The 13,407-nt window shown below is 41.9% G+C and overlaps 1 protein-coding gene across 1 annotated transcript in view; it reads left to right on the top strand.

The window, feature by feature from the left end:
- Positions 1–393: 393 nt before the first annotated feature.
- LOC119422481 overlaps positions 394–13,407 on the top strand; it is a 33,545-nt gene continuing 20,531 nt past the window's right edge. The window contains exon 1 of the mRNA XM_037689854.1: positions 394–901. Coding sequence (XP_037545782.1) covers positions 399–901 — 503 coding nt within the window. The 5' untranslated portion in view covers positions 394–398. The remainder of the gene's footprint in view (positions 902–13,407) is intronic.

Genomic DNA, 13,407 nt, shown 5'->3' with positions numbered 1-13,407 from the left:
ATTAAAAGTGAGTGATCCCAGTAGTTTTTTTTAATTATTATTTTTTTAATTTACCCTTTATTTATACAGGTAGTCTCATTGAGTCACGAGAACTCATTTTCAAGAGAGACCGGTTTGGGAGCAGATGGTGGAGGTTAAGGGCCTTGCTTAAGGGCCCAGAGTGGGGCAAATGAGGGTGGAGGCAGGTCACAGGTGTGGGTGTTTCACCTTTTCCACCCACATTTTGATCTTGTCAGTCTGAGGAGTTGAACCTTCGACTTTCCGATCACAGGCCCATCTTCTCTAACCTCTGCGCCACCACTCCCTGTAACACAACGCAAGTGATGTATGTGTGGATGTAAAGGTAACATTGTCCTTAATGTACATGTGTTTCAGTGGTTCCTGCACGTGTTCAACAGATGGTGCTGATTAAAGAAGAAGCTCCTGAAGAATGGAGGCCTGGTGTGGACCAGACAGACCCAGAACCCCTCGACATAAAAGAGGAAGAGGAGGAACCTTGGACCACTCTGAACGTAAAACAACTCAATGCAAAGGAGGAGACTGATGACACCAGCTTTTCAGTTACTTTAGCATCTTTGAAGAGTGAAGATGATGAGGAGAAGCCTCTGTTCTCACAGCTTCATCAGTACCAAGTAGACGACTGTGACCTACTAGCCAGCAGCTCAGCTGGTCAGATGGAAGCAGCAGCCGATGGAGAGGACTGTGAAGGAACACAAACTAGCAGGAACACAGATGTAAATACTCACAAAGACAGTTCCAGCTCCGCAGAGACTGAACTCAGTGAGGAGTATGAAGAAGACGAGGATGTAAACAATCCTGACTCTCAGCTGAAGAACTTGTCAGACTCTGGGTCAGAAAATGAAGACAGTGACAAAGAGTGGAAGGAGATCATGGCTCCAGAGTCAGATGTAAACAATGTCAACAAATATTTGAAATGCTCTGAGTGTGGTAAGCAGTATGTCAACCACCCGTCTCTTCAGAGACACATGACATGTCATCCAGGATTAAGGTCTTCAAGCTGTTGGGATAATATGAAACGCGTTGGAGTGAAGAACGCTTTAGAGTCACACAGGATGGTTCAGACAAAACTAAACTCACCATTTTCTTGTGATGTTTGTAGGCAAATCTTTAGTCGCAAATCCTATTTACAAACACACATAAGAAAACACTCAGGAGACAAACCATTTCCTTGTGATGTTTGTGGACAAAGATTAAGCTGCAAGTCATCATTAAGCATACACATGAGAGTTCACACAGGAGCTAAACCGTTTTCTTGTGATGTTTGTGGACAAAGATTTAGGCATAAGACATCTTTAACCCCCCACATGAGAATCCACACAGGAAACAAGCTGTTTTCTTGTGACGTTTGTGGACAAAGATTAAGCTGCAAGTCAACATTAAACATACACATGAGAGTCCACACAGGTGATAAACTATTTCCTTGTGATGTTTGTGGACAAAGATTTAATTATAAGTCATCTTTAAACATACACAAAAGAGTCCACACAGGAGACAAACCATTTCCTTGTGATATTTGTGGACAAAGATTCAGCCATAAGTCATCTTTAAACTCCCACTTGAGAGTCCACACAGGAGATAAACCATTTCCCTGTGAAGTTTGTGGACAAAGGTTTAGAAGTAAGACGAATTTAAATACACACTTGAGAATACACACTGGGGACAAACCGTTTCCATGTGATGTTTGTGGGCAAAGGTTTAGCCGTAAGACGTCTTTACATACACACATGAGACTCCACACTGGAGACAAACCATTTCCTTGTGATATTTGTGGACAAAGGTTTAGCCGTAAGGCATCTTTATATACACACACAAGAGTCCACACAGGAGAAAAAACAGTTTTATTGTAAGTAGAGCAACACCGTCTGATATATCAGTAGGGCTGATAATTTTGGCTGATATAGAAGTTTGGGGACCTATTGGTGATAATGGTCCCATTATGCACAGATATATGCACTTATAATTTTCACCCCCAAAATGCTGGGAACCAGCCATAATTGTACAATGTATCCAGCAGAGGGAGCATAAAGACTACTTTCAAGTCATTGCCGTCCACTTAAGTTTCACTTTCATATTCAGCACAGACGAATGGTAAAATTAATTGAACTGATCTGTAAAATAAATCCATCCATCCATTATCTTTTACCCACTTCTTCCATTTTGGGTTACGGGGGTCTCCGGTGCCCATGTCCAGCAATCACTGTGCGAGGGGCGGGGTACACCCTGGACGAGTCTCCAGTCCATCACAGGGACACATAGAGACAAACAAGACAAACAACCATTCACTCTCTCGCTCACACCTAGGGACAATTTAAAGTTGCCAATCAGCCTAACATGCATGTTTTTGGGCTGTGGGAAAAAACCAGAGTAACTGGAAAATCCACACATTCATGGAGAGAACATGAAAACTCCACCCAGAAAGACCCCCGGACCGGGATTTGAACCGGCAGTCTTCTCACTGAGAGACAGCAGCTCTATCAGTTGCGCCACTGTGCTGCCCGCAAAATAAATCAACAATAATAAATTCTCTTCAATCCTCCAACCTGCTTGTAATTAGCTATGCGCCTCTCAAGTTAGCAAGCTAACGTTAGAGTTCAGTTGTACCACCTTCATGACATTAGCCCCACTGTCAATAGTTACAGCAACAGTTCTGTTAGATTGTGCTTCCAGTTTGTTAGGACATCCAGTGTTAGTAACGTTATCTTTGTTGTCCTCAATGAAATGTATTGTTTGTATGAAATTTTTCTTTCTCTACAAAGAAAAATAAACGCTGCTGCTACGGTCAGTACTCATTAAGCCTTTAATTAATTTAAATTAATTTAATCATATTTGACTGTGTAAACAATGATTAGGGAAGGGTATTTCTTTGTTCAATATATATTTTGTAACACACTTGATAACTTTATGGTGGTGAATTACAGAAAATGTGAATGCACGTTAAGAATAGTGTTATTATGACCAGTGCACCACTTGTAAACCTAGAGTGGGTCTAGTTATAGCATGGATCTGATTAGCTTAGCTTCATGGTTGCTAACAGCCGCACTAAATAAACAAGCCCTGCTCCACTCGCTGTTTTCTTAGATTCTTGGTGGACAAAGCAAAAAAAATTTCTGTCATTATATCGGCTATCGGCGGTCACTTGCCATTCCCGATATTGGTATCGACGATAGCCAAAATTTCATTATCAGTCGGGCTCAAATTGTAAGTATTAAAACCACTTCTAGAGACACACAAGAGGTCACACAGAACTATATGTTCAGTTTTTAAGGTTCGTTGGTAACTAGCTGTTAGGCAAAAGTTTTGTTTATGGTGTATGATTTTTTATTTTATTTTGGCCAGTGGTTTTTAGTTTATGCACTTGTTTGTGATTTTTTTTCCCCTGTTGTATTTTACTTTAGAATTCTCATTTTGTTGTCAAAAACTCAACATAAGTACATCACTGACCTCTTAAGTTGTATAGCCAGTAGTTTCAGCTTTTATCTGAATTATTTCAAACTGAAAGTTTTACCATTTTGCTGCCTGATAATAAATGTTGGAATCTTTTACAATGAGATTTTTATCAGTATAGATATTTTAAATGTGTTTCTTTTCATACAAGTAATGACTTGGATGTTTTTACGTGTACTTTCTTTATTAATTGTTTTAAAACATGTTTCATTGAGAGTTGTAAGTCCTAGACTTCCATGAATATTTTTAAATGTTTTAATGTTTATCTAACTGCAAAATAAACATGTTTTTGTTTGTCCAACTGGTCATCAAACTCTTAAAAGACTTTTTTGTTATGTCTATGCTTTTTCAAAAACCAAATAATACAGTTTCAGTAGTTTTAAGACCATGCATTATTGATTTAATTTCTATATACTGTAAGCACAGTGCATTTTATTCTTAAAATACTGTATCAGATCTATCTGAAACTTGAGTGTTATTGAGGAATGAATACAGGTGCATCCCAAAAAATAAGAATATTGTGAAAAAAGTTGAATTTTTTTTTGTCTTATTTCACAAAGTGGAACTCATATATTTCATAGATTCATTACTACACAGGGTGAAATATTTCAGGCTTTTATTTCTTGTAACTTTGGTGTTCATGGGTTACAGATACTGACAACCCAAAACAGTGTCTCCGAAAAATGTATCAATTCCACAGCCAGCTTTTGGTTCCCGGTGTGGACAAGTACAGAGTCCTGCTGGAAAATGAATCAGCATCTCCATAAAGCTCATCAGCAGAAAGAAGCATGAAGTCTCTAAGATGTCCTGGTAGATGCTGTGTGGACTGTGGACTTCAGAAAGCCCAGTGGACCAACACCAGCAGAGGACATGGACCCAAACCATCACTGACTAGAAACTTCACACTGGACTTCAAGCAACATGGATTCTGGGCCTCTCCTCTCTTCCTCCAGACTCTGAGAACTTGATTCACATGACATGAAAATTTACCTTCATGTGAAAAGAGGACATTGGACCACTGAGCAACAGTCCAGTTCTTTGTCTCCTCAGCAGGTAAGATGCTTCTGACGTCTCTGGTTCAGGAGTGGCTGGATTTGAGGAACGAGACATTTGTAGCTCATGTCCAGGAGTAATTCAGCTGATAAGAGTGTGACACCAGGAGTTTACAATTTATACAGGCTAGTCTCATTAAGCCACAAGGATTAATTTAAAAGAGAGACATATTTTAAACAACACAGATGAGGTACAAACAACAATAGACAATCATATAAAAACATAAAATGAATACTTAAATTAACAGCACTGAATCCCTTCACAATATTCAAATTTTCTGAGACACTGAATTTTGGTTTTTCGTTATTTGTAAGCCATAATTATCAACATTACGAGAAATAAAGGCTTGAAATATTTTACTGTATGTGTAATGAATCTATATAAGAGCTTCACTCGCTGAAATGATTGACTTTTTTCACAATATTCACATTTTTTGAGGTGCACATGTACAGCAGTCAAATAACTGGTAAGTAGAAATTTCTAGTTTTCTTGCCTGAAGGTGGTGATTTAAGGAAGAGGAGATTTTCAAAATGTCTAAATATATATATATATTTAATTGTTAAACTAATATAAATATTGTGATGCTAGTTTCTAGTCATATTAACCAACCTTGTAATAAATGTTGTGTAGACTGTAAAAATATTTGTACCTATTCTTTGCATATCAAATTACCCTTCAGGGCAAAAGTTTACATTTACCAGTTGTTTTTAGTTACAGTTTGTATGTGGACATGTTTCTAATTTCTCATCTTTTCATAGAATTCACAATTTGTTGTTAAAATCCTGTTTCAAAATCAGTAACAGATTTGCATCAGTATGAAGACATTTTTACCATACCATACCATACCATTTTATTTATAGAGCACTTAAAACAGCGACAAGACCAACCAAAGTGCTGTACAGACAGAACAACAGGTAACATAGAAAGCAATATACAAAATGAAGTAAATCAGAATATAGACATAAAAACGATGCAGATAATGACGACTAACCAGTGTGGAGCATACAGGTTCAAAACACAGATCATCTGGTGTTGAATGCTACTGAATAGTAGTGGGTTTTTAAACAGGACTTGAAAACCGAGAGGGAGGGGGCCTGTCTGACAAGCAGCGGTAATTCGTTCCAAAGTCTTGGTCCTGCTACAGAGAAGGCCCGGTCACCTCTGCGCTTAAGACGAGTTTCTGGAACTGTGAGGAGCAACTGGTCCGCTGACCCCAGGGGGCGTGTTGGGACATACAGCTGTAGCAGATCAGAGAGATGGGGGGGCGACACTGTTCAGCGATTTGTAGTCATACAGTAGTATTTTGAACTGGATTTGAAGGTGAACCGGTAGCCAGTGCAGTGAGGCCAAAACTAGTGTAATGTGCTCTCTTTTGCCTGTACTGGTTAAAAATTGGGCTGTTGCATTCTGGACCAGTTGTAGTCGTGCAATGGAGGTTTGACTGATACCAAACAGAAGCGAGTTGCAGTAATCAAGCCTAGATGTAATGAATGCATGTATTACTGTCTCCAGGTTCTTTTTGGACAATATGGGCTTCAGTTTAGACAGCCGCCTCAGTTGGAAGAAACATGATTTAACAATCATGTTTACGTGACTGTTAAGTTTCAGGGAAGTGTCCATTATCACGCCCAGATTAGTGACTCTTTGTTTTTCTGACAGGGTTAGAGCGGAGAGGTCGATGCAGTGATTTGTGATCGTGCCGTTGGGAGGGAATAACATGACTTCAGACTTCTTTTCATTGAAACTTAAGAAATTTAAAGCCATCCAGTCCCTGATGTCAGCCAGGCAGTCGAGCAGAGGTTGAATAGAGCATGTACCATTGTGTCTTAGGGGGAAGTAAATTTGACAGTCATCAGTGTAGAAATGAAAGGGCATGTTGTGTTTCCGGAAAATAGCACCAAGCGGTAGCAGGTATAAAGAGAATAGGAGGGGACCTCTGCGGAACCCCTCATTTAAGCTCTGCCGCTGCAGAACTAAAATCCTTGATGGAGACACAAAAGGATCTGTCAGTGAGGTAAGATCTGAACCAATCTGATCTTGTGATGCCCACCCACTGCTCCAACCTAGCAATGAGGATCTCATGGTCAATGGTGTCAAAGACGGCTGTGAGGTCCTATAGGACAAGCAGCACAGAATCACCGGTATCTGTGGATATGAAGATGTCATTAAAAACCTTCAATAGGGCAGTTTCAGTGCTGTGGAGAGGTTTAAAGCCAGATTGGAAAAGCTCTAAGATGGCGTGATCCTCCAGGAAGCACTTCAATTGGGACGCGACTATTTTCTCCAGTATTTTAGAAACAAATGGGAGTCTGGAGACAGGCCAGAAGTTGGACACGACTGAGGGGTCAAGGTTTGTTTTTTTTTTAGGAGAGGCTGGACAGCAGCATGTTTAAAGGTTTTTGGCACTATGCCAGTGGATACAATACTGTTTACTATATCAAGAATGGACGGACCTAGAGTAGGAAAAACCTCCTTTAGTAGTCGAGGGGGGACCACATCAAAGGGGGAACCAGAAGGTTTCAAGCTGCACATGACCTGCTCTAGGGAAGATAGAGTGATGGGTTCAAAATGGTCAAAAGGAGCTACAGATTGAGGTGGGATGGATGGGTCATGAGTTGGAGGGGAAATGAGAGCCCGGGTGGTCGCAATTTTTTCCAAAAAGAAATGTAGGAAGTTGTCGCACAGCTCAGTCGAGGCTTCCATAGGTGATGGTTCAGTGAAGTGGAGAACAGAGTTTAGGGCGGAGAAGAGGACATGTGGGTTGCAAGAGTAGAGGCAGGGCAGCCGGCTTGGGACCCGAGAGTCCCAGGTTCGATCCCCAGTCACTGCACATCACGTGGCGTCTCTGGGCAGCACGTCTAATCCCCAAAATGTCCCCCGGGCGCTTTCAATAGCTGCCCACTGCACCACCTGGTGGTGGATGGGTTAAATGCAGAGACTAATTTCGCCATTGTATGGAAACATACAGTGCTGACATTGTGATGACATTATTATTATTATTATGATATCAGAGAAGTAATTGGATTTAGCAGCTTTCTTTGCTTTCTGATAACGGCGCCAACTCTCTTTAAGTATTTGAAAAGAGATCTGCAGCCTGTCTTTTCTCCATTTGCGCTCCACCCTCCTACATTGCTGCCTAACAGCCTTGGTGACGTCACTCAGCCAAGGTTCTGCTCTGAGTTTTGATTTTTTTTATTTTAATAGGCGCGACATGATCCAGAGTCTTTAAGCAGACAGAGTTGAACTGGGATGTAAGCTCCTCAGTGGTGGTGAGAAACACCGTGGGCTGAATTATCATTTCAGAGTTATAAACATCTGTGAAACGTACGGCAGTGAACTGGCTAACGGTCTGGCTGCAACGTGCAGGAATGCACGGCTTAGGAGTTAGATGGGGGAGGGTGAACTCAAACTGGACCGGCATGTGGTCTGAAAAAATATTACCACCAAAAACAAGATTATTAACAGTCATATCACGTGTTAAAACAAGGTCCAGTGTATGTCCGCGCTCTTGGGTGGGACCGGTTACATGCTGAGTTAGAATAAATGAGTCCAATACATCTAAAAAGTCATTAACCAAGGGCTTCTCCTGACAGCACACATGCAAATTAAGGTTCCCAATAATGAAAACATGATCATATTTTGGTGTGATTTGTAGTGAACTTAACCTGATGTCAAGACTAAGCCTAAGGTCAAAACTCTTGACCTTAAGAACCTTGTGGGACAGGAACTGTCATTTCATTGATTTGAATCCAGAAATACAGGTTCACCCATCCTGAGACTTTCTTTCTTGAAAATTCAAGTGGAAGAACACTCTCTGTTCTATTATCATTACTATTTTACAAATGTTGATAATCAAAGTGTCTTAGTTCAAACCATTTTAGATGTTGCAGTGAACTAATCAATTTTATTAACTGTGTAATGATTTTTAATTTTCATGCAAAGTTAGAACTCATGTTAAAGCTGTTACAGAGTAATTATGCATTTTCTGATTTCTGTCTTTGAATGAGCAAGTGTGCGTTCCAGGGTCAGGAGTCGAAGCAGACATGCGTTGGAACAACTGTCTTGTTTATATCCTCTCAGACGTCAACAGGGGGGTTTTGGCACCTGTTTCTAAAACTCGCCAAAACAAAACTCTCTCTGTCTGTGAGAACATTTCTGATCTGTTCCATAACAATTCTTGCTGTCTTCTAACCTCTTACGTCACAAAACACACCCCGTCTGGTCGGTTCTGACCAATGGGAAGACTCCCAAATGAACCGGGAAAAGAGCTCTTTAAAATGTCGGTACTTCCTGGTCTACACGGTTCTGTTCGGTTCTGTGGGTCGGAGAAGTTCGGTTGCGCGGACAGTTCTGATATGTCCTAGCGCTGTGCAGTAGCTGTGGGAGCCGGGAAGACCCTGACATGACCACAGAGCTCTTCCGAGTTTCATGGGATTATAACATTTTCCACTGAGGTGAGCTTGTGTCGGACAGAATCTCGCCGCTACTCCGGACGAGTAACAGCATCCTACGGAGACGCTGAAAGGGTGCGTTAAACGGAACCTCGCCTGAGACATCTCCAGGTAAAAGAGTCGATTTCACCACCTAAGTGTACTGTAAGGAAGAAGCTGAAGAAAGCCCGGAGAGTGCCGTTCTGTTCAACACTCTCCCTCAAACACCATCCTTACTCCCTTTAACTTCCTTCCCATCTTTAAACTCTTCTCTCAAGTAGAAATTCTTCCAGATATTTTAGAAATGTCTGTGTAAAGTGCTCATCCACCGCCGTGTGGATAAAAAGATCATAATTGTACAGTTTTCATAAATGTCTGTGGTGAAGCAACGGAAAAATCATGGCCGTATGATTTTTCCTGATTGATTGCTTTTGTTGTTATTTTCATAATTTGCCAAATTACTGTAAATGTTTGATGTTAAACTTTGATTCTGTAAATAAATGACCACATTCATTTTGATGGGTCAAAGATAAATGACGTCTCACGTTTGCATTTCCTTAAATTCAATGCACGTTTTATTCAGTCCAGAAAAATGAGGAATCCGTGTTAATTGATGAATATATCTGAGCATCTGTTCATCTACATTTTGGTGGCCCGTCACGTGCTCATAAATGGACTGCGTATTCGTGTAAAGATTGATTTTACATGTTGGCATGAAAAATAACAGTTTGTCAGCTGTGCTGAAATGCCTCTGGAGCTGCGCCGCTTGAAGTAAAACGCTGCATGTTTTAAGCGTGTTGTGCTGTGATGCTCAGAGAAAGGCTCACAGAAGTACTGCAGCTGGAATGTTTTGAAAGCTGAAATTGTACGCCTTTTATGGTAACTAAGCTGGGTTTGAGCTGTGGAAACGCTCTATTCTGTTTAAACCGTGTTCCAGACGCTGATCTGGGTCCGGCTCAGTTCTGAGAAAGATCGAATGAGTTGTTTTAGGCGGTTTAAAAGACGTGATGCCACGGAGCGCCGACTCCGTGCAGCTCAGAGTTAAACGTTACAATTTTTAACAGAAATGGTGCAGTTTGACAGTTTACAAGACGAAAAGTTGACGGACTTGTTCAGATAAATCTAACATGCTGGTTGCTACAAACGCTTCGTGATTGGTTGGATTTGCTGCTGTGGAGCGCTCTGATTTGCTGGGAAAGTGAATGACGTGCCTACGTCACTTCCTCTCACCCCTGTGCTGCTTTGTCATTGGTGATTTCAGTCACGTGACCCGGAAATGGAAACTCGTTTTCATAGGGAATAAAATCTGCTTTTTAAAGCTGAAAAGCGCTTTAAAGCTGTGTTCTGAAACGCTGTTTAGGTTCTTCGAAGTCTAATTGCTAAAATTTTGCCACGTTTGTGTAAAAAATCCGTTCAGAAATGTTGGTTTTAACCGGGTCTAGCCGATGCTAATTTTAAGCTAACAGCTAACGACCGGACGCCACAGGAAGTCATAGCGACCCCTACTGGACAACACTAACAGTGTCTGAGTTAAAATTAATAAGGTTGTACTGCCACCTTCTGGAGAAACGCGAGATCACAGGTTTTCACTTCGCTTTTTAGGTATTTTGAGTGAATTTAAACGTTTTTATTTCTGTAAGACGAACTTTGAGTTAACAAACTTCCTCGAGCTGAATTATACTGTTATGTTATCTTACCATTAAAAGTCAGTAAAGTATTTACGCCCAGCGAGGCGTTTACTAAGAATTTTTTCATTCACTGATAAATCCTAAAGCAGGTGCAAAATGAAAAAATGAGAACTTTTGGTAGAAACAGGGACAGATAATCATAAGAGCTGAGAGTTTACTCGTTCGCTGGAAATATATTGCACGTTTAATTGTTAAACTCACTAAATAAGAGTAAATATATCAGTAGAGAGAAACTCTTCTGATTTTATTTTACCACCTAAACAATTACATCTCCTATTTAATTTCTAAATAGCAGATAATGGCGGAAGAAAAGGTAAACACTGATCCCTTGCACTCCGGAGATGTCGTCCAAGCGGCTTTACATATTTTAACAAATTCAGTTATTGGTAAACAATTAGGGCAATTAAAAGACCTTGATGAAACAACAACAGATGCAGAACTGACAATTTTGGCAAAAGGAGCTAAAGTGTCAGAGGACACGAAATCGAGCCGTGAACGGTTAGCAAAAATTTCTCTGCTTCTCAAAGCGAAATTGGACCATCAAGTTGCTCAAATTGTCATGCTATCCAGAGGATATGAATCTGAAAAGGAGAGGTGTGATAATTTGATAAGTGCGTCTGCATTGGAGAAAGAAGGATTTCAGATTGAGAGGGACCTCTCAAAGAAAGAGCTGTCAGTACAGGCTCAATCATATGAGGATAGAATTAGGGATAGAGAACGTGCGTACCAAGCCGCGTGTTCAGATAACGATGTGCTACAAGAACAGTTGCAGATCGCATTAAAGGAGCTGGACGTTTGTAAAGCAGAAAAGGCGATGATACTCCAACAATGTCTGAATTTACAAAGTGAATGTCAGACATCACAGGAGCGCCTGATAGCTTGTGAGGAGAATCTGGCTACAGCTACAAACCAGATTTCTGATATGGGGCGGGCTGGTCTGAGACTCAGAGACGAACAGGGTCAGGGCCCGGGTCAGCCACAGTCACCCCTGACAGATGCTGTTGCACCTCTTCCTCCTGACACCATGCAGTCACCCCCACCCCCATCTCGGGTGGTGGGGATAGACCTGCACCGATATGCACCTCTTCTTCCTGACACCATGCAGTCACCCCCACCCCCATCTCGGGCGGTAGGGACAGACCTGCACCGATATGCACCTCTTCCTCCTGACACCATGCAGTCACCCCCACCCCCATCTCGGGTGGTGGGGATAGACCTGCACCGATATGCACCTCCTCCTCCTAACACCATGCTGTCACCCCCACCCCCATCTCGGGTGGTAGGGGCAGACCTTCACCACTTTGCACCACCAACCACACAAGAGAGACCGTTGATACTGTCTCCTTCAATGGATGATTTGCAGAAAATCTCAAAATATGTACAACGCTTTGTACCTGGACCGATGGGGTCATCTGGAACAAAAGCGTACCTCAAAGATCTCGAATTCAGATTGAGATCTTATCCTAATGCTACGGTTGAGGATAAGATCAGTCTGATACGGCTCACTTCGGACAGAGAGGTGTTCACCTTCATCGAGCGTCTACCTGATGCAACGAGAAGGGATTACAACCTTCTGTGTGAAGCTTTGATCAGAGAGTACGACTCCTGCACGGGACCTGCTGGTTTCCCAGCCGCAGACAAGGTCACGCAGGGTAAAACTGAACATCCAAAAGTTTATTACAAAAGAATCTTCCAAGCTTATTTTGGTAACAGAAATGACACCGGAATGGAAGAAGATGAAGGTTTTAAGTTTGTTTTCAGCAAAAATCTCCACACTGATTTTAGACAATCAGTACAAATGATGGCAAATTTCAGAGAAAAATCCATCAGTGAGATTAGACAGTGTGCTATGAATGTGTTTGAAGCATGTTCTCGTGCTAAGACGCCCATAGAAGTGTTTCCTAGTGTAAAGGTTAAATCCCTCCCTCTTGAACTAGAAGGACGACGTGCTTCGCCACCTCCTCCTAAGAAAGTTGAGAGAAAACAGTCTGTTCCAACTAACAAACCGCGTCCTGAAGGTGCACGCTGGGACAAAAAAGCTCCTCTTTCAGAGGATGACGGTGATTATCGAAAAAGGGGTGGGCGCAGGACGCAAAGATATGGGAAACCATATCATCAGGGGCAGTACGTAAAGGAACACCCGAAAGACGTACCTGACCGTCCCCCACCTCGGACGAAACGAACCGAGGCGAAAAAATCACAAAAGTTCCAGAAACAAGGCCCTACACCTCTGAGCTCGGAAGAGACAGAGAAAATACGCAGGTTGTTAGAAACTTTGAAACACACTGACACGGGAACCCAACCAGGAGCACTTTGCAGTAATGTAATCACTATTACATCTGAGGGCGCGAATGACAACATTACAGATGTCGGTGGACCACACCAAGACGTTGCTGTTGTTGCCTCAAACAACCCCTCATCAGAAGAGGGGGGGGTAAACACACACACAAACGATGACGAGTCATCGCAAGCTGAACACTCAGAAACAGCTTCTGCTGTGCTGACGGTTCAGACAAACCAAGATTACACAGATAAGGCTGAACGCGTGAAGAAGCGTCAGAAAAACCCCAAAAGGTTTCTGTGTAACTTTATCAGAAGGGGGGTCGCCAAAAAGGCGTACCTGTCAGTAACACTCGAAGGTGTCCTCACACACGAAGCACTCTTGGACGGTGGGGCAGACATAACAATTATGTCAGCTAAACTGTTCGAGGAGCTGAGGGCGGCCGCTGCCAGTGTTAACAGGATAATACCTCTCTCTGAATGTGCTATAG

This window comes from Nematolebias whitei, chromosome 16 (genome assembly GCF_014905685.2).
Source record: "Nematolebias whitei isolate Nwh7 chromosome 16, NemWhi1, whole genome shotgun sequence".
NCBI lineage: Eukaryota > Metazoa > Chordata > Actinopteri > Cyprinodontiformes > Rivulidae > Nematolebias > Nematolebias whitei.
The sequence above is the reverse complement of the archived record's forward strand: the minus strand, read 5'-3'. Positions and strand labels throughout refer to the sequence as shown.